The sequence below is a fragment of the Rosa rugosa genome, unplaced genomic scaffold (genome assembly GCF_958449725.1).
Source record: "Rosa rugosa unplaced genomic scaffold, drRosRugo1.1 SCAFFOLD_160, whole genome shotgun sequence".
In the NCBI taxonomy this organism is placed as follows: Eukaryota; Viridiplantae; Streptophyta; class Magnoliopsida; order Rosales; family Rosaceae; genus Rosa; species Rosa rugosa.
Window position 1 is genome coordinate 2,618 of NW_026908919.1, and position 22,237 is coordinate 24,854.

Sequence of the window (22,237 nt, forward strand, 5' to 3'; positions counted from 1 at the left end):
ATTGTCACTACGAAAAGTTTTGATCTGTGAAGAAAATTGAGTAGTGACAAAGGCAGAAAATTGTTTTAAGAGAGATTGTGTTTCGTCTTTATGACGCATTAAAAACACCCATGTGAATCGAGTGTAATCATCAACAATAGTGAGAAAGTAGTGAGCACCAGAAAGAGAAGGGTGTTTATAACGATCCCAAATATCACAATGAATAATGTCAAAAGGTCTTACAGATGAAATTGAACTAATACCAAAAGGTAAACGACTCTGCTTTGCCAAAGGACAAACTTGACAAGCATTATTTGGACTAACAGAAACATTAAGAAACTGTTTGGCAATAAAACTCAAACGAGAAGATGAAAGATGGCCTAGACGTCGGTGCCAGAGATCGGTGGAGGAAGTGGTGAGGTTGCAGGAAGTTGGTTTGATGAGGGCGTTGGGTTTTGAGATGGTTTGATTAATTCTTTTTCCGTCGCCAAAGCCACCAGATAATATAGGTCATCACGCTGCTTACCCAAACCAATCGTCCTCCTCGAAGCCAGATCCTGCAAGATACACCAATAAGGGAAAAATGTCACCGAACAATTTAAGCCTCTTGTTAAGCGACTCAAAGACATTAAGTCAACTTTGAATGTAGGAACACAAAGCACATCTCTGTGATAATAAACTGAATTTAAAGGGAAAGATCATGTGGCAGCAATTGGTGCCTTTTGTCCACTTGGTAACAAGACCGGTACTAAGGAAGAACTTTTCTTTTCACATAATAAATTGGAAGAGGAAACAATGTGATCCGTTGCGCCGCTATCAATGATCCAGTGGCGGGAGGAGATTTTAGACAAACCTGGCTTGGCAACTGCTGAATTAGCTTGGGATTGAGCACCTTCTTTTTCTTTGGTACTTAAGATGCTAATAAGCTGCTGAAGTTGTGTTTCTGTGAGAGCAGTATTCAAGAGCCTTTCTTCGTCTTTGGTTTGTCCATCAGATACTTGATTTGCAGAATGGCCATCATGACTTTTATTATGCTTGGGACGGTTGGATTTATTTTTTGGATGACCTGGTGGATAGCCAATCAACTTGTAACAAGTTTCCACAAAATGCCCCATATCACCACAATAGGTGCATTCAGGACGTCCTCTGGAAGAGCCTACACGTCGCCTGTCTTGATCAGATTGTTGTCCACTTTGTGAGCTAGTGAAGGATTGATCAAGACGGTGTTCCATCCTTCCTTGTCGACCAGAATTATTTGGCCTATTATTTCTCATGGCCATGGCTGCTCCACCATGTGCATCTGATGCATGTGTACTCCCAAGCTGCCTCTGCTTTTCCTCCTGACAAATTCCTGAGTAAGCTTGTCGAACTGAGGGAAGAGGATTCATCAAAAGTATCTGGCCTCTAGTAGCACTTTACTGTGGTGACCCGAGAGAGGGGTCCCACAGCGCCGCGACCCCGAGCCAATGAGAAACCGACATATCACAAATGACATCTCGATAACTCATCAACCCGAAACCGCAAGGCTTTTTGGGTTTAGACTGTTGGTTCACAAAACACTTTCTTGGACAAATCACTCTAGCAACCGAACAACATATTTTTGAAAACGGAATTTAAAGTGGGCTAAAGGATTTGGGCTTACAATAGGAGCCCAATTTGGAAAATAACAAATCACCAAGTAAATACAAGTATGAGAGACACTCCCCAGGGTTACGGGTCTCTCGAAATTTTGGTAAACGATTAGGAAATAGATAAAAAGTAAATAAACAAGCTACTTCAAAATCTGATTAAGGACCAAAACCTTCTTTTGATAAAATTAAAGAAGAATGCGCCAAGCCGGGCCATGTGCCTCCCCTGTACGCTTCCCGACCACATGCTCGAAACCTGCACACTATTGTAAGGGTGAGCTTTCGTCCTCGCATGCCCAGTAAAGGCCGACCCAACCATGCTAGGTTTGAAAATAATAATAATAATAATAATAATCGAAAATATTTACTACATAATATTGTGCACGTTTATCAAAAACACTTTTAAAATAGGCAACCACAAATATTTATTTCTTTTAATAAGCATATGCAGTATGCTTCACACAATTTGGAGCTCCAAGATACTTACCTGCCGGCTAAAATAAAACAAATCGGTGACCGACCTGGTTCGTCATCCTTCGAGAACCGGCCAACTACTATGTAGTACTTCCGACTACAAGTAGCGAAAGTGTCCATTTCCTGGCCCTGAGTCTCCTATGACTGGTTCACTGTCTGTACTCACTCTTTCTCGACAAACATAGGAGCACGGCCCCCTCCGGAGGTTCACGGTTATCGACACCGTGGGATCCCTAGGAATCTACGCTTCTAGGTCCCATTCACTTTCAGGTCACAAGTACAAACATACAGTGGGTACAGTATCTCAACATGCAAGTCTAGCCTCAGTTTTCACAATAAGCAATTATCAGTTATGGAAACACGGATATCACGAGGCATCGACCAATTAACAACCAAAAACGTACTTGCAGGCAACATATTAATATACTAGAGCATTCCACATATAGAAAAGTCTCTAACAAGGAAGGGACAGCTCACCCTACCTGGAATTGGAGTGCTTGCCCAATCTTAGCCTCGTTTCCGACTTTCGATACTTCTTCCAATTTTGTGTGCACACGCACGAGTCCTTTATAATAAAATTAAACCAATAAGTAACTTGACGTCATTAACTTAATCAATCAAGCACCTAAGACATTCACTTAATTTCCTTAAAGTCCATCGAAATATCCTTTAACATAAAAATCTACTATTCATTCCCAAATAATCCAAATGATATTGCATTTGAACCGATTGGGATATGGTAATTATACTTAGCACTTTGACTTCATTTCTTTAACCTTTTTAGTTTAGGAAAACAAATCACAATTTCCATTCCCGAACAATTCACTTAATGTAGTAAGCTCATTCGAGAGATGGTGATCACACTTCTTTCCATGTTAAAATTCCGGTCAACCGGTTTGACCTCATTTTACTTAATCATTAAATACTAGCAAATAAATAGTAATTACCATTTCCGGATTATTACCTTCTTATGATAACTTCGGGATATGGCAACACTAGAGTACGTTGTTTGACACTTTGACTCAATCTCAAATATCAACTTCTTTATAGAACTAAACCAAATCAATCATTCTTTGTCCACCGCGTGATATGATATTTCCAGCATTGCTAACAGATTCACCCCTTTTTATTAACAAAGCCAACCTTCTCAATACAAAAGCCAATTCATACTCAATTCATTATTACGTCAACTTTCTAACGAAACCGACCACTCTCTGAAGCACTAACCATTTCAGTATTGCAAACCAAAGTTCATTTCACTTATTCAATCAAACCACAACTTCAACTTATACAATCAGATCACAACAATACATGTTCAAGATACCCAGACCCTTACCATAACTTCTTTTCCACAGTGACTTGATTTAGCATGGTTGCATTTCCACCACCATCATTCATTTTGTTCCCTAGCAGAAATTATACCACCAATGAACAATCCTCAACCAATCTTTCATCCAAAACAGAGTTCGGAAATCCTTACCAGTCTCTAATACCAATTAGGCTGAACCAACAGTTTCTCCCTCCTCCAAAACCTCCAAAACGCATACTCCATAATCCTCATAGGTTTCAAATTAAGGAATAGAGTTAGGGTTTTCAATCTAGACCAAACCAGAAGCTCCAGCTAAAAGGGGAATCAAGAAATTACCTAATCAAGAAGTCCTGACGATTTCCGGCGACCGTGAGCGACGGAGCTATGGTGGTCCACGCGCCAGCGGCGGCGCGTGCGGCGGCTCTGGTCGGAGTCAGAGGTTGGGAGTTTGGGTTTCGAAGGATAATGGAGCTCCGACTTCGTTTATGGGAGTGTTGAAGCTCGATTCGAGCTGGAGATTAGAGAATGAAGGCATGCAGAGCTCGATTTCCGACGATGTGCGTTCGACGTCTTCTGGTGATGGGATGTTGGGGCTTGATGGTCGGCGCTCTCTGAGCTCACTGGAGGTGGCGGTGTAGTGAAGGGATGGCTGGGAACCGGCGAGGGTCGAGCAGCAGTGGCGTTGCAGCCTTGGGTGGTCGTGCGCAGAGGCTACCGGCGATGCATGTCGACGGTAAGGCTCGGGCTTGGGTTGGTTTTGGATGCTGGATCGATTGGTGGTGGCAGTTTTGCGAGGTGGTGGCCAGGGATGGTGATTTCCGGCGCTGGCAGTGGGAGGACGAGACAGAGAGGTCGGGAGAGAGAGAGAGAGAGAGTGAGGATGCGGCCGAGAGGGAGAGAGGAAGAGAAATGAGACTAGGGTTTCCAAGTTTTCTATTTATACCCATGTTTGTGAAACACCCATTTTGCCCTTGCGACGAATTTCGAAACTCAACTAGCTAATTACTTTCGGTTTTGGGCTCGTAACTTTTCTTTTACTCATTTTTCATTGAAAACTTCCTAAATTACTTCTCGATTTCGTCCTAGGCCCAAAACTCGATTTCGTAAAAATTAAAAGGGAAAATTTCAAGAACAGTACATGAAGTATCGCCTGTTCTAACCTTTCGTGAATCAAGTTTTGTTAAAATCAAAACGGTACATGACTTTTAAATCTCGGCCCAATTTTAGTGTATGCCGTCAACAATATCGTTAATTTTTTGTAATTATTCTTTTGTTGAAGAACCATATGGTATTTTTACAGTTTCCTCTCTCTCTCTCTCTCTCGATCTCGACACTCTGACTCTGGCTCTTTCCCTCTCTCTCCCACAGACCCAACCCCTCTCTCCCCTTTGCTGGCTCCCAAGAGACATTATCTCTCCTTTTCTCTTACAATTTCAACCCCAAAGTCAGAGTTGGATCATCTCACAATCTGAATTGTGGGGGCCTTGTTCTGATCTGAAAAGATTTTTTTTTTTCTTTCCCTTTGTATGAAATATGAGAGTTGACAATGGAAGTGGGGAGGAGGATATCGGCGAGTCATCAGCCGTGCTCCAGCCAGCGAGTGGTGGTGAGGAAGAAGAGGGCCGCCGGAGATGGATTCGTCAATAGGGTCAAGAAGCTTTAGGTACCGGCGAATGAAGGGGTGAGGGCGGGTTTGGAGTCAGAGAAGGATCAGGTCCGTGCGACGACGATGCTGAGCATGGGCAGCGATGATGGGGTTGATTAGACGGGGGATGAGGTGGAGGCGGCAGCTGGGAGACTTTATCCAGGCACTATTGGGTGAGTTTGGTTAAAATTTCTATGGTTTTAGAGTTCAGTGAGTTTTGGTGTTGATTGAATTGGATTGTATGAGCATGATTTTAGGGGTTTGATTCAGCTTCTAGTTGCTAATTGTGTGGAAATTGGGGTTTGTAGATGATCAGGGGAGCGAATTGTAGTGTTAATTGAGTTTGACTGTTGTTGTTGGAGAGTTGATTGATCGGAATTTGCTCGATGCTACCATAGACCCAACCCTTTCTCTTCCCCCATCCCGCAACCAGAGACTTGGAAAGTGTGGTGGTCGACTGCGGTTAGTACGAGAAAGGCTGGGTTTTGGATCGAAGGAGAGATTGAGGGAGAGAGGCAGATCAGATTTCGGTGAGAGAGAGAGAGAGAGCTGGGTGTCCAGCTTTGTTTTGTTTTTTTTTTTTCAATCATCTTTGATTACCAGTTTAGGTCTTGCTTTTTCCCAGTTGGTTACTTTGGTTTTTGGTTTGATTACAAGTTTGGGTCTTGCTTTTGTCCCATTTGGTTACAATATGGCAGTTTTCCCACTATTCATAGTCCTGCTATTGAAGTTTAGGTCAATAGTTGTTGTTGAACATTGGTTTTTTAGAGGGAAAACTCTTCACTTTTTACTGTTTAGGAGGTTAGTGAATTAGAAGGAAATGTGATGATGTGGCGCTCTCAAATGGAGGGAAAGTAGGGTGTGACTGATTTGCCCCTGTAAATATGACGGAAAACACACTAATTAACGGAACCCGTAACGGCATGTACCTAAATTGGGTAGAAATTTGAACTTGATGTACCGTTTTGATTTTAACAAAACTTGATTCACGAAAGGTTAGAACGGGTGATACTTCATGTACTATTCTTGAAATTTTCCCAAATTAAAAATCAAAAACTTCGTTACAACTCAATTTATCGTCTTCGAAACTTCAACCAACGGTCGCCTCACTAGACCTTTGTAGCCTTCTAGGCCCAAAACAAAACGGCTCTGGCCCACACTTAAATTATAAGGCCCAAATCGAAGTCTCGACACCGAATTGATCTCCAAGGTCAATTTCTTCACTTAAATCACCTGGCGAAAAATCTTATTGGCGAAAAATTACCTCAAAAAAATTAAACGAAATTTTCGGGGGCTCACACTATAGAATTCATTCAAACCCATCAAAAATTGCATCAATTTCTGCCGGTCATGTTGTGCACCACAGGTACATGAAGAGACATCAGTATATGAAGCCAATTCATCCCATAGACTCTTCAATTTGGTGTAGTAGGCTGAAACAGAGAGTTGTTCTTGCCGATGATAAGCAATTTCTCGCTGGATTTCAAAGATGCGAGGAGCATTTCTTTGAGAGAAACGCTCACGAAGGTCTTCCCAAACTTCACGAGCAGTTGTGTAATAGATTACACTATCAGAGATTTCCAGAGCTACGGAATTAATGATCCAAGAGTGAATCATATCATTGCACCGAGACCAAGTCGCATAATCATCTGGATATTTGTCTACCGATGGGGGTTTGATGGTGCCATTGACGAAGCCGAGTTTGTTCTTTGCGTTGAGAGCAATGGTCATGGCTCTCAGCCATGTGGAATAGTTATCTCCATTAAGTGGTTTGGAAACCAAAACCAAACTTGGATGATCTGAATGGTGAATGAAGAAAGGATTGGAAAGATCCGATTTGGGAGGAACATCCTTGCTTCCTCCTGTCTTTTCATCCCCAGACATGATGAAGGGTGAAAAAAAATCTGCAGCACGAGAGGCTAGGATGCGGCAGTGATAGGAGAGGATTGGGAGAAGGCTACTGTATGAGAATGCAAAGCACAGCGTGAGCAGAAGTAGGATTTTCGTCCTGCTCTGATACCATGAAAAGAAGATGGTTTTGCAAACGTATGTTTCATTCATTCACGATAGAATTGATATACAAGCAGTGTTTACCTCTACAAGGTAACTATCCCTACAATTAAGGTGTACAGAATATTCACAATTGATTATCTAATACAAACAGATCACTACTTTCCTAGTATAGAAGATACGAACTGATTTACTTCTCAACATACATTAAATTAAACATCTTTTACACAAAATTTGGGTTACGGCACACATCCCTAACCCCCAACAAGGAAATTACTCACAACCCATAATCATAGACATCAAAATTACAAAATTCAAATACAAAAGAGAAGAGAAGTGTAAGAGAAAAAAAGGGTAGCCACAATTAACTAGAAAACTAACATGACTATTGTCACGCCCCGAATTTTGAATAATTAAATTCAAATCCGAAACGTGATAACTTAACAAGCACAAGAAAAACACATAGAAAATTTTTCATAACTAGCACAAAGTCAGAATCAAAGCCATTTGGCCAGAATTTACCTCGCAAGTTTTGAAAACCGATGAACCCTAGATTCCCAATCTTCCAAATTCGAGCTCCACAGGTTGAATCGTTGCAAGCCGCTTGGAGGGAAGCATCTACGTCCTCTGGGCTTCAAAAGCCCCCAAGGATCACCGGCTATGGTGGCCGGAAACGTGATCTCCGATCTGAGCGATTTGCAGTTCGGGTGCCAAACTTCCCGGAGTTGCTGCGTCGTGCACAGGTCTACCCACACAGTGAAACTTCACAGGGTGCTAGACGGGAGTGAGGCGAAGAAATAGGGACAAAAATCACTGCCTATGGTGGCCGGACGGCGGAGAACGAAGCCGCCGAAGTTGGCTGGGCGGAACTGAGGTCGGGAGAGAGGAGAGAGAAAACTTTCCAAAAATGGAAAGTTGGTATTTTCTGATATTTTTCCGGAAAAATCCCATATATACCATAATGGAAACGTTTTCCGACGGCCATAACTTCTTCATACGAACTCCGATTTTCGCGTTCCACATGTCCACGAACTCGTATCGACACGCTCTACAACTTTCGTGAATGAAATTTTCAGAGAAACTTAACGAATAAAAAGTCAACCTTTGCAACCCCCCTAAAACGTGCACTTCGAATAATTATTCGTCCGAAAATAATTCCACTCCGCCCTCGAACCACGAAATCGTACAAACGAACACTTTATTAATCCCATGAAACATTTAGAAATTAATAACAAATTTCCGAGGTCTTACAACTATCCTTGAATTATAACTCCCACAATTACCCAAGTCTTGGATATTGTAGAGGAGAAGCCTTTGATGAATCCTTGAAGTTTTGTGTGAGTAAATCCTTAAATTCCCTAAACTAAAACTAAAACAAAATGGAAAATGGAGGAAGAGGATGGGAGAAGAGAGCAGCCCAAAGGGCTGCCCCTGTTTAAGTGGTGTGGCGCTGTAGAAGGGATGAGAATTTATATAATTGTGTCTCTGCTGCCGTTTTTGTGACCTAGAGGAATGGATGGGTCTGTGGCTAAGATTTGGATGAGGAAGACCACGTGGCAACATGGAAGTGGACAAGGTGAAAGGAAGAAGTGGTCTGGCACGTGGTAATACAAAAAGAAGGAGGATTGGTTAGTAAGGGTTAATTTTTTTTTTTTTTTTTGAACTAAAAGGAGTTAGTAAGGGTTAATTAAGCAAGGGTTTGCTTAATTAAATTGTCAACACGTGTGTAGCATCCATTTTCTTCTTTCATTTTCTTTTATTAGTTCTAGTTGGACCTCCAAATTTGTTATTTGGACTTACCATGTTTAGTATACCTCTAATTTACTTTTTAGAATACTTGAAAAGCTAAGTAGACCTCCTTATTTTTACCAAAACGCCCTTGAACATGAAATAGAATAATCTGTTACTTTACTTTTTATTCTATCTTCAACCATGAGAAGAAGAATGAATCAAAATTACATGATATTGCTCTCTTATGAGTAGGTCTGTCTTCCACCAAAATTAATCAGAGAGTTGGTTCTCAATCTTGATATGTTGTTGGAATCCCTTTGAATTTGCTAAAAAAAGGATTTCAACGGTTTTGGGTTGGGAAGATCAAGTAATATCTATATCATAATATTCAATTAATTTAGTTTAAGAAAATTCCAAATCCGATTGTTTTGAATGTACTTTTGTATTAAATGATGGGCCATTTATAGAAATTATTATTTTTACTTAATTGTTTTAGGTAAATTATAAAACTATATAGGCAATATAAGGAAATTTCGAGAAAAAAAATCAATTTAATTTAATGTTTTATTTGGTTGGAGGAGGTAAGAAGAGTATTTATTTATTTATTTTTCTATTTTTCTCTCTTTGTCCTTATTTGTCTTTTCATATAACTAGACAAAATCTATTAATAATTAAAAGAAGTTGGAGGTCCAAATATCAAATTTGGAGGTCCAACTAGAACCACTTTTTTTCTTCTCTTCCACCAAGTACCAACACATAAGTCAGACCAAAAAAAAAAGTACCAACACATAAGCTTCACACTCTGATGACGTTGACCTTGGTCAACCCGTTGATCAATCGCTGACTTTTCTCATCATATTGTCGGAAATTCTAAATTGGTTCAATTTTGCACTATTTTCTTTCGGTTTCTGCAACTCCACTTATTCCCTACAAAATAAATAAAAGTTAATTAATTACATAATAATTGGTTTGGAGATTAGCTTAGTTCTAGTGTTTAAGACGCAATTACGCGCATATAAATACGTGTAATCAATATGTACACAAAACAGGTGCTGATATAAGAATTCACCTGTTTTTTATTTTTTATTAAAAAGAGGATCAAAGGGTTTCACTCCTGCCCCCATGGTGACTCGAACCCATGACTTCGTACATAGGTAGTGGGTGCTCTAACCACTGAGCTAACACCACTTCGTATAAGAATTCATCTTTGCCTCTAGCTGAAATCGGTAAATCCCAAGTTGACTTCTTTGATTGATTGTGTCATATTTATCTTGAACATGTATAACAAAATATGTATTACAATGCAGGTATTAGTACTCTTTTGGCAAACTGTGATGATCTCAAAATAAATCAAGACCCAAGAACTGCTTAAGTTGTCAAGCAACTAAATCAAGGTTTACATTTAGTTCTTTTGTTCCATATGCCATGAAAGAATTCATATTTCTGTTTTGAAGTTTTAATATGCTTTATGATTGGCCAGGGAGGCCATGATATTCCTGACCTTTAGTTGAATGATTCTAAGCACCTAAGGGAATCCTAGAATGATCACTGGACTACTAGCATCAATTGACACTATAAGTTGGAATATAAGTTCTTATGGTCTGCTGCTTATAACATCTTTAGTTTTGGTTCCATTTTCTTTGTTGTAATTAAAAAAGGGAAAGTGCACAAAATAAGAGAGATAGTGAGAGATGAGATTTTGGCCATTTGTTACATTATAGTTGTATATATACTTAAGGTAGAATGCATGGAGACAATGAACTGGGAATCAATACTGAAATTCCAAAAGTTGCTTATTTCAGTTCATTTCTTAATATATAGCTCATCACGTCTATTGAATGTTGTACTTCTAACTAAGGGTGCCTATTGTGTATTGCAGGCTTTAGCTTGTTATATGTGTATTGAGTGAACCAGAATTACTTCAAAGTTAGAGAAATGGTTGTTTATGTGATGTAAGGTTGAAACTCAGAGAGAAAGCTCAAGAGTTGGAATGCTTGAGGAGTTGAAAAGTGAATGGTTCTTTCAAGGTAATTAAATTTGTTGTTATATATATATATTCCCCTTGTTTAGATGTCATTTTCTCTATTTGACTTTGAAACTTTGAAGCTTTAACGAAGCAAGTTTAATTTTGGGTTGTCAATTCAATTATAGTCAGGATTTGCATACATAATTGTAAGTTGTGTTTTCATTCAGCAATGTAGTGGGTATTAACTTGAATATTGTTTGATTATGCATTATATACAACCTACTCAAGTATCTATAATCTAGCAATTATTCTTTCAAACTTTCTTATTAGTTGCAATTGCCTGCAGAATTCAGTTAGCAGTTTCAATGGCTGTGAGAAGTATAAAAGACCAATGTGGACAAACACTGAATTAGAAAAGCATTATGTGGTCAGTCACTTCATCATTATAGCTTCTTAATTATAATTATTGTTCCACATTTAGTAACTCTTTAGTCAATGAACCAACAATACTTGTTTGTACAAAGTGTTCAAGAAATTAGCATGTCATCAACCACTGTGCTAAGTTTCATGTGGACAATCAAAAGAAAGCCCAAGACCATTGCTGGTGTGTTAATTCTAGCAAGATTTGTATCATTAATATAGAAGGAAAATACCTTGTTGGCTGAGGTATAAAGTGCTTGTGTAATTTAAGGGATGTCACATTGTATATTTGTTACTTTTGAGATTATTAATGAAAATGGTGCATTTTTTATGTGAAAAATTATTATTGTATTTCCAAGGTGTTGTGACAATGTATTTTACATATTAATTTATTTTACATATTAATGCATTAAGTATAGGACAGCACCATAAAAATGCTATTGAATGATGAACAATAGCGTTTTTTATATGTTGTAGCATATGCAGTTATAGCATTTATGGATTGTTTAATATTGCGGTTCACTAAATGCTATGGAATGTTTAACATAGCGTTTATGAAGTGCTATCAAAAGTCTATACAATAGCGCTTTCAAAACACTATGAATGTTGATCTTTTCATAGCATTTGCGGAAATGCTATGATAGACCTTAGATCTATTATAGTTGTGGTAGACATAGCGTTTTTTGAGCGCTATAAATGAATGTTTATGGTGTAGTGTTATGTTCGTCTTTTCCTCCTAGTTTTCACTCTCACAACCCAAAATTGCATAGAGAAAATCTTATATGTGTCATTGAGGTATCTGGATTTTGGTTTAATCTGAAAATGGGAGGGTGGGTCGCTCTTTCATGTGTTGTGTTAGTTTGTGAAAAAAAATCCAAGATAAGGAAGAACAACTATCTTTGATTCTAACAAAGAAAGGAAGTGAGTTGGAGGTAGAAAGAAGAAAACCAAGAAATCAAAGATTAAGACATCAAATTAAGACAAAAATCTTGTAGCAGATCGAACAAAACCTAGACATGAAAAACAACACCATTTAGAGAAAAGAAAGAAAGAAAAACATGAAGACAGATAGATTTCAATCTAAATGGGAGCTAAAATCATTGTTTCTGTTCAAAGAATTCATGGAATGAACTTTCTTATGCTTCAATTTCATCACCCTCTGTTTTTTGAGATGGGTAGGACAACCCCTTTTGACTATTAGACAACAATTATAAACATCAATTAAGAAGAACAAAGAAAAATAATGGCATTATTAAGATAAATAAGGAAGGGAACAAATAAAAATAAGCTCTGCTATGAGTCTATGACCATGATTTTAGAGGAACATGATGAGGTGTTGAAAAATCTGAGTTTTAACTTGAAGAAGACAAAGGAGTAGTACTTGGTCAGAGGAAGGATTGACAAAATAAAATAATAAAAGTAGCGGGGGAAAAACTGATATTGTAATGACCTGGATTTTCGTATTAATTTATTGTATTTTTCCGTAAAATTAATAAAGGTCCAAGTTAGTACAAATTATCGTTTCAGTGCCTTATTCTTATGTAAATTGAGAAATAGAAATTATTTCGGACAATTATTCGCTCGGAATGTTTCGATTCAAGGGTTGGCTTTTTATACATTACGATTCTGTGAAAACTTTCTTAACGAAAATCGTAGAGCGCATCGATACGAGTTCGTGAACATACGGAACGCGAAAATCGGAGTTCATATGAAGAAGTTATGGTCATCGAAAAAAGTTTCTAATTTTGGATAAATAGAAAAATTTGGAAAAAAATATCAGAAAAACCCTAGTTTCCGTTTTTGGAAACCCCGATCTGATTTTTTTCTCTCTACCTCCCTCCGACCCGTTTTCTTCTTACGGCCATATCTTTGCCATCCGACCACCAATCCGGTGGCCAGCGGTCCCATTTGAACCGCCTCTTCATCCTCTTTAAGTCTGTGGTGGTGGTTCACGGCGAATCGCCACCTGGACGACGCAGCAAGAGCGGCAGCGCTTTTCGGTCCGCCATGAGTTCTCCGTCCTCCGGCCACCTCTGGCCGCGCCACTGGTCATTTCTTGAAGCCTAGGAGATGTTGATAGTTCCCTCCAAGTGGCTTGAACCAATTCGCAGCGAGCAGGAAGAATCGATCAAAAATCCAAAGTCGGGTTTTTCTGATTTCTTGATTTTTCGAGGTAAATTCCAGCTAAATGGCTTAGATTCTGACTTTGTGCTAGTTGTGAAAGTTGTTGTAAATGTTGAGATAAACATTTTGGCATAGGTTTCATGACCCAGTTTTGGAGTTGTCGACGGCGCGTGGACCCCACGCTCAACCACTGCAGGCGGCGCGTGGCTGTTCGTCTGACTAGTTTTTGGGGTTCTGTTTTCATGGTTTTCATCTACTCATCTATATGAGCATGTTGATATACTATGGTATCATGATGTGACCATTTGAAGCATGCTAGATTTAACGTAGTTTCGGTTTTCTCGGTTTGCGATCCGTGAGGACACGACCGTTGGATCGTCTTATAATTTTGAGAAATTGATCCTAGTAGTGTTTCGAAGACCTTGGGAGGTCTCGAAGGAAGTTTCGTCTCGATTGACGAAATCTTCAGTTTTTGGTTCAAATGCTCGGTTCGAACCGTAATCATTTTTGTTTTAATCGCGTACTAAGTTTAGATCTTATTTTACTTAGGTGATTGACGGGGCATGTTCTGTACTTTAGCTCGGTTGTAAGAGAAGACGCAGTAGGATTCAGAGGTGAGTAAATCTCACGAGGTTCATTTACGAAAGGAGTTACTTTATTATTCGAATTACTTGTTAAAATGTGAAATCGTTTTCAGAAATAAATATTTGTTTTAAATTATATAAACTTGATCGTCTACGGTTCATAGGTAAGTTAAAATGAGGTTTTATTATAAAAATGATTTTTCTCGAGTTTTGTAATTGTGAACTATAGTTGGCATTAATTAGTGACATTCCTGAGTGGATGACTACGTGTGTGTGTGTGTGTGTGTATTTAAGTGAAATATATATCTTGATGGTGTGACATTGTGAGAAGTATAATAATTGTGGTTTTATTCAGGTTATTGTTTTGAGCATTTACTCCTTTTGGGAATGCAATATATCATGCAATTGTTGATTTTTATTGTGTTGAAGAATACCTTGAGTTGAGTGTAACATTTTGAGTTATGTGAGACTTTTTCAATGTTTTCGTTCTGAGGATCTATTGTCACAGTGGTGATTGAGTTGAGTGTAACATTTTGAGTCATGTGGGACTTTTTAAATGTTTTCGGTCTGAGGACTTATTGTCACATTGGTGATCGAGGCAAGGAATCGGGAACCACGCCTTTGGCCGGGTGAGTGCTCACAATCAGTTAGAGCTCTAGTCTGTCTGCTAATGTACTGCTTGGGGGATAACTTTGTGTTATCGTTCTCATGATCAGTACATGTTTGTAAAAGAGAGTTTCGGGTGTTTCTTTCTTTTATTGTCTATGAGGGACTTGAGTTCTTACTAATTTGTGGAGTTGTTTTGGTTGCTTAATTTATTCATGAGTTTGGAAATTGTTAATTAAGCATGCGTTGTTTGTGTTATTTTAATTGAGTTTACTCATACGAGCTTAAAAAGCTTACCGGGTTTGTTATTGCAACCTGGTGTACTATTTCATAGTGTAGGGGTTATTCCTACAGGCTAGGACCACCAGGGCTGAGATCGCGGCGTGTAGTGGCAGCAGTATTAGGTTCAGAATCTATTTTGTTATCGTACTGCTGTATGTAGTATGCTCTTAGTGAGCGTTTACATTTTTACTTTGATGCTTTCAAGTTATGTAAACACTTGGTGATATAATATTTGACTATAGTGATTGAGTCTATATTGACATGTATGGACTCAGTTTATTTTATTGCTTTGTTTAAATGGAAAAAAAAAAAAAAAAATTCTAAGCATTTGGCTGTTTTGTTGAGTTATCGCGTTTCACATTTGAATTTCTTTTATTTGAAATTCGAGGCGTGACAGATATCATCCGTTAGATGCATTCTATACACGTGTCACTAGCTTTCTCGTAAAAAGGTTAGGAAGCTTAGGCAAATAAGAAGCTTAGGAGAGGATCCTCTCTCATATATCCCAAAACCTTTGACCATTTTCAATGTGGATTTGAACTAAATAGAACTTCAATACATATAATCTTGTAGAGCTAAATGAACTTCTACATAAGCAATCTCAAACAAAACCAAAATACATTTTTCATATGCTTGAAAAGTCAAAAATCTGAAATTTATTCGAATACATAAAATTATTGCTGAAAACACAAACAATTACTTCCGCGCGGTCTCTTAAGCACTCATTAATTTGGTAATGGCTGGCTGCATCGATCAGAAATTCACAATGAAGGAAGGAGGCTAGGGGTGCCACAATGTTTACACAACACAACCAGTCCCTTAAGGGACTTTACTGCCAACTGTTGTTGTGTCTTCTGATCGAACCTCGAGTACTACTGCAGCCTCCGGTGGAGGGGCCATGACTGCCGGTGTTGGTGGACCCTCAAGTACTTTCGCAGGATCCGATTGGGGGACCTTTTGTTGATCTTTCTTAGGCTGCTGCTTGAATTGGCGGACAGCTTTTTGAATGGCTTGACATGCCACCTCCTGTCCTACCTGAGAATCGCGGAAATGCCAATAGATTTTGTATTTGTCGACTACAACTTTCAAGTCCTTAGCCATAAGAATAAATCCTTCTACTTTTCCATGAGCTTTGACATTTGCTTTCAACATAGGAAGGTTGTCCAAAGATTTAAGACTATCAGATGCCCAACTGAGAAGTTCATCGCCGTAAACATTACTTTCCTAAGGGACGTTGAACCTGTTCCTTGGCCTTCATCTTGTCTAGTACTACCACTACTGGTGCTCCTACTGATACTGGTGGTGTTATATGTCCATATTAAACCTTCTGTGATTAAGAGCATGCGATCAAGTGGTTCTCCCATGCGGTAAACAAATCTATTATCCGGGTAGATCACTGGCTTCAGAAAGTCACAAATGCTCGTCAACACTTTTTCTTGTATGGTCTCTTTATTCTCCTCTGGTTTCTTTTCCATAGCCTTAAGCCTCAAGGGAACCTAAATACAAAACAGACCAGAATTCTTCAAATTTTTGTTATAAAGGGCGACTTGATAATGTGGTCGAAACTAAGGGGGCATTTTGACCACTATGTGAGCTAGATGCACATACGTACCTTCCTTAGTATATCCATGCACAGAGCTCGCTTCAGAGATATTCGGTTTGCCGTTGGGAGAATATAGAATAGGTTCTCCATATCAACATCTTTAATTTTCTCCGATTTTTTTTTTACAATTTCCTTGATTTCGTTCTTTATCTCTTTATCCAGACCATTTCTGTCCATCCACAGTTGTATATCCATCTCTGTCAAGAGTAGCTTTTTTCTTCTCTCCTCTGATTTTTCAGTTTCCATCGATATAAATGTCTGTTTATGTCAAATAATAATAATAATAAGGACTAATTTCAGTTTACCCCTCTGAGGTTAGGGGTCGTCATCATGTTAGTCCCTCTAGTTTCAATTTAATCATGTTAGTCCCTGTACTCTCAAATTTTATCATCCGTGTCCAATTTCTACTATTCCGTCCAATTTGGACCGTTAAGTCTGACTTTTGAGGGCTAAAATGGTCATTTCAAGACAAAAAAAAAACTTAAAAAAAAAAAAAAAATTGTTTTTTTTTTTTTTTGCATTTTTTTTTTCTTGTTTTTTTTTTTTTTTCTTTTTCTTCGCTTATTATTATTATTATTATTATTTTTTTTAATTTGGTCTTCAACCTATACACCACAAGTTATAATAGGTTTATAAAAACAAAAAAAAAATACTCTAGGTGGTTAAAAAGCCGCTCGCTGGTCTACGATATTTGTGATATATCTCCGATAAAGCGAAAAATTTTAGGATATATCTGTAAAATATATTTATAAAATATAATAGGTTTATAAAGTGAAGAATTATCCTCAATAAAGTGAAGAAATATTTGTAAAATATGATTAAAAAAATAAATACAGATATTTCTTCACTTTATTGGGGATATATCCTAAAATTCTTCGCTCGCTGGTCTACGATATTTGTGGAACATCTCCGATAAAGCGAAGGATTTTAGGATATATCCCCAATAAAGTGAAAAAATATTTGTATTTATTTTTTTAATCATATTTTATAGATATTTCTTCACTTTATTGAGGATATCTTAAAATTCTTCACTTTATAAACCTATTATATTTTACAGATATATCCTAAAATTCTTCGCTTTATCGGAGATATATCACAAATATCGTAGACCAGTGAGCGGCTTTTTAACTACCTAGAGTATTTTTTTTTGTTTTTATAAACCTATTATAACTTGTGGTGTATAGGTTGAAGACAAAATTATAAAATAATAATAATAATAAGCGAAGAAAAATAAAAAAAAACAAGAAAATAAAAAAAATACAAAAAAAAAAACAGAAAAAAATGCAAAAAAAACTAAAAAAAGAAAAAAAATCTTTTTTTTTTTTAGTTTTTTTTTGTCTTGAAATGACCATTTTAGCCCTCAAAAGTCAGACTTAACGGTCCAAATTGGACGGAATAGTAGAAATTGAACACGGATGATGAAATTTGAGAGTACAGGGACTAACATGATTAAATTGAAACTAGAGGGACTAACATGATGACGACCCCTAACCTCAGGGGGGTAAACTAAAATTAGTCCTAATAATAATCAACTACATGCTCACAATAATCCTAGCAAAATTACTGTAAGGTAATGCCAGAAAGAGAAATTGTAATGATGTCCCAGTTATGAATAAGATCTATTGGTTGTCCGAACAATAAAATAAAAGGACTAAATTCAGTTTACTACCTTAAACTTTACACTGAAAATCATGTCAATCCCTAATATTTTAATTTCATCAGCGACACCCTTATGCTTTCATAGTCTAATCCATTAATTTTGACCGTTAAGTGCTGACTTGGCTCGAATATGAACCACTTTTTTCTATGACAAGGCGATGACTTGTGATTGAATAATGGCAATTGGATCCCAAAATGAAGCCAAACCCCCAGATTTTTCAACTAGATCCATAACGAGCATTTCAAGTCATCGCCAGGTCATAAAAAATATGAGTTATATTTGAGCCACGTCAGCACTTAACGGTCAAAATTGAAGGATTTGACTAGATTGATCAAATTGGTAAGCATAGGGCTGTTGTTGATGAAATTAAAACATCAGAGACTGATATGATTTTCAGTATAAAGTTCAGTATGGTAAATTGAATTTAATCCAATGTCAAAACATGGCATAATTAGATGAAAATATAAGTTCACCTACCTGTACATTTCCAATGAGATATAAGAAAAGAAGCAGGCCAACAACAGATATAAGAATCGCAAAGCAGTTTTCCAACACATAGGTACTTGTTTCCAAGTTTGTCCCAAAGTTGCTGCAAAATTAAGATAATTAACAAACGATTAGCAACATATATATGAGACATCAATTGATGGTCGGCATACAAGTATTAGTTTTTAAAAAAGCACTCTTTATTATAAATGTGCTTAATTATGTTAATATCTACTTGTACAACATTTTGGAGGATCTTATCCTATCTCCCTTTGAGTTTTATTTTTATTTTCTATTCACCAAAGAGAAAACACTCAAACAGTCTTATTCTCAAAAAAAGAAGAAGAAGGAGAAAACACTCTTTATCAAACCTATTTAATTAAGCAACATTCTAGTACTAATTTCTTTTGTATAAATAGATATAAACAAAAATTCAAATGCAGATAATTAATATATAGATATTTACATTAAAGAACAAAATGTGACAAGATTGTAAAGTAACATGCTACATACCTAGGATTTCGTAGTCCCCACCAAAAAGAGTAAAAGAACTTCTTTGCGAAATTTATATGCCCTGTGTTGCCACTCTTAAGGGAATCAAGAAATATTCCGAAATCAAATGGTGTTGTCGCATTTGCCGGAACATCAACAAGACAAAATTCATCTAGAGAACTAATGAATGTCATATTTCTAGAAGAAATGTCTTGCTTGCAATAAAAATTGCACTCACTTGTACTATGCTCCATACATGCTCGGTGCCAACATGATGTTTCTCGTTGAATTGAAAAGAAATACCAGAAAGCTCCTAACACCTAAAAGACAACAAATATTATTAAAGAACATGGTAATATAAGATATTTGATTCAATTCAACTAAGTGCAATAACAACGAGAGATTATTCAGAGCACCGCCGTGCACTTGCACCAACATAAATGAATGGTTAGATTGCATTAAATACACTTTTTGTTTATTAAAAATAAAGTTGATAATAAATATCAAGGGTTGAGATTATTTTATAAGGGTTTGGTCACTTGCACCGTCGGTGCATAGAATAATTTCCATTAATATATCTACTTAATCAGGGGTGGAGATGTGTTACGGTCCGGCGGGATCCGGACCCCCCAAGCCTTGTGTCAGTTATACAAATATACGTGAATGTTGTTAACCAACCTAAAGGAAAACCCTTCCCTTCATGTAGTGCGCCCCCCCCCCCCCCCCCCCAAAAAAAAAAAAAAAAAACCACGTGATGATCAATCCATATATAAAAGTGTATTAAAATAATCAGTGTCATACAAATCAATGACTATATATGACATATTAATTAAGTTGCCTTTTTTTTTTTTCATTCTTAGTATTGGTTTTTTGATTTTGAAACGAGAGTTATATATGGTTTTCTTTTAAATTTATAGTTTACTTACGAATTATATTGTATATAATTTTGTATTTATTGTTGGAGTTGTTTTTTAATTTTAATTTTTTTATTAATTTTTTAATTTATATGTCGAGTTCTCGACCTGTAGTACCCCGGAAATTCATTATTATTTTCTGGAATTTAATTAGTGGTTGTTGGATGGTTTCGTGGTTTGTGGATAGAGCGGAAGTGTTTCGGATGGATTTTTATTCGAAAGGTATGGTTTTAGGGGGGGGGGGGGGGGGGGGGGGGGGGGGGGGGGGGGGGGGGGGGGGGGGGGGGGGGGGGGGTGAAAAGGTTGAATTTTTTATACATTGGGTTTCTCAGAAAACTTTCTTCACGAAAGTCGTAGAGCGTGTCCGATACAAGTTCGTGGACATGTGGAACGCGGAAATCGGAGTTCGTATGAAGAAGTTATGGTATGCGGAAGTTTCAGATATTTTTTGGAAACCACTATAAATAGAACTTTCCATTTTCGGAAGTTAGTATTTTTCATTTTGGGAGTTTCCTTTTCCGGAAAGCCAAAACCTCCGTTCTCTCTCTTCTTTGCGTCAGACCCGACCCGGACCCGATTTTCCGACCCGGCCGGAACTCGCAGCTCCGGTGACGGCAGACCACTGGACGAGCCCAGATCGTTTCGCCTCCTCCGTGCGCTTCTCCCTATGGTATCCTATAGCGTCGATTCTCACCCACGGCGGCGCTGCAAGGTGGCGAAGTTAGAGACAGTCGGACCCGATCGGTTCTCCGATCTTCGACGACGTCGGGGCTTCAAACCAGGCTTGTGGAGCTCACAGCAACCTCCTCTGTCAATCCTTGGTGGTTGTTTGGAGCGATTTACGTGGGAATTGGTTCAACACGAGGTGAACAGCGATCCTCGGTTTGCAGGCTTGATATAGGCCGATCTAGGCTGAGTTGGTTCAAACCCCAGGTACTTGACAGGCTTGTGTTGAGCGGATTGCGGCGATTTGTGCTTGTCTTGGTTAGCATGTGAAGACGCAGCAAGATTCAGAGGTGCGTAAATCTCACGATATTCATTATGAGCATAATTACCATATTGTCTTGGAGTTATTAGGTTAACCTATGACTATAGTTGGTATTAGTGGCATTCCTAAGTGGATGACTACGTATATATATATATATATATGTTGTAAATATTATTATCTATATGGCTGTCCACGTAAATAATCATTAGTTGTGTACTTTGATGTAAACCCTACCTCTATATAAAGGAGGCTAATGAGACTGAATGAGAACACTTCTACTTCCTCCCAACTTTTCTCTCATCATCTCCTTTCTAGTCTATAACACGTTATCAGCACGTTTTGCTCTCCTTATTTTATTATTTTTAACTCTGTGATGATCAAACAGTTATTTGGTGCAACGATGTTGCTTATTATGACCAATAATTTTGATCTATGAGTTTCTTTTAATTGTCGATGCTAACCCTTCTTCTATTGCTATGATTATAGTAGAACGATATATATTTGTTTGTGCCTTGATACCACTCACGTTCATATATGGGAATGGTTGAATAGTCAAGAGTTTAATTTTGCCTAAAAGTCTTAAACTAAGCACGCAAATCCAACTTTGTTTTCGTTGTGTAAATATGATCGTTTTTTTTGTTCTTATCCTTGCTTCTTCTATCTAAACCAAAGCCTCTGCTTCATGTTTTGTTTTCATCTTTAGCATATATGAATGATGCATCAATTTTTTTTCAATGGATGGTTCTGAACTCTTCTTTGTAATCATAACGTTTGCATGTATAGCAGATGACTCAATTCCATATATTATATTTAATTGGCATATTAACTATTTTGTTGTTGCTTCTGATATGTTTCCGTTTATCATGTTAACTATCTTTACTCTTCTTTATCGATCTGCTTTATATGAGAAGCTAATCGGATGTGGGTTCTCTTAAGAGGCAACATGAATCAAATAAATCGATCAGGTATATTATTGCTCTGTAATTTAATCAGCAATTCTGTTTAATTTTTTTTTCTTTTTCTCGTTCAATTCAAATGAAAAATTTATAATGGTTGTAATTGTGAATTTGTAATCACAAGAGATCAAAATAGAAGTTTCTTGATCCAATTATACGAGGACCTGAAGTTCCTCGAGAATTACACAATCAAAATTGTGACATGAAATTTTCTCAAAGCTGAACGGGGCCAGAAGTTCCTCAGAATTATACAATGATCAAAATCGCATGTTGCTTGATCCCTGATCATATGGGAACCTGAAGTTCCTCTAGGGTCATGAAATGTAAATTGGAAAATTGTGACATGAAGCTCTTCAGAGTTTATACAATTACGAGGGCCA

At 37.6% G+C, this 22,237-nt stretch overlaps 1 protein-coding gene and 1 long non-coding RNA gene across 2 annotated transcripts; one reads left to right on the forward strand and one right to left on the reverse strand.

Annotated features, from left to right (window-relative positions):
* Nucleotides 1-9,981: 9,981 nt before the first annotated feature.
* Nucleotides 9,982-11,169, forward strand: LOC133724180 (uncharacterized). The gene is made up of 3 exons (XR_009853514.1): nucleotides 9,982-10,170; nucleotides 10,656-10,803; nucleotides 11,089-11,169. It is a non-coding gene; the product is annotated as an uncharacterized LOC133724180 (long non-coding RNA).
* Nucleotides 11,170-15,287: 4,118 nt separating this feature from the next.
* Nucleotides 15,288-19,313, reverse strand: LOC133724181 (cyclic nucleotide-gated ion channel 1-like). Its single transcript, XM_062150898.1, has 4 exons — nucleotides 19,021-19,313; nucleotides 18,499-18,610; nucleotides 16,371-16,619; nucleotides 15,288-16,254 (listed from the first exon to the last, which is right to left on the reverse strand). Exons 1-4 carry the CDS (start codon nucleotides 19,251-19,253, stop codon nucleotides 15,904-15,906), a joined length of 945 nt encoding a protein of 314 aa, XP_062006882.1. The 5' UTR covers nucleotides 19,254-19,313; the 3' UTR covers nucleotides 15,288-15,903.
* Between the last annotated feature and the right edge of the window lie 2,924 nt (nucleotides 19,314-22,237).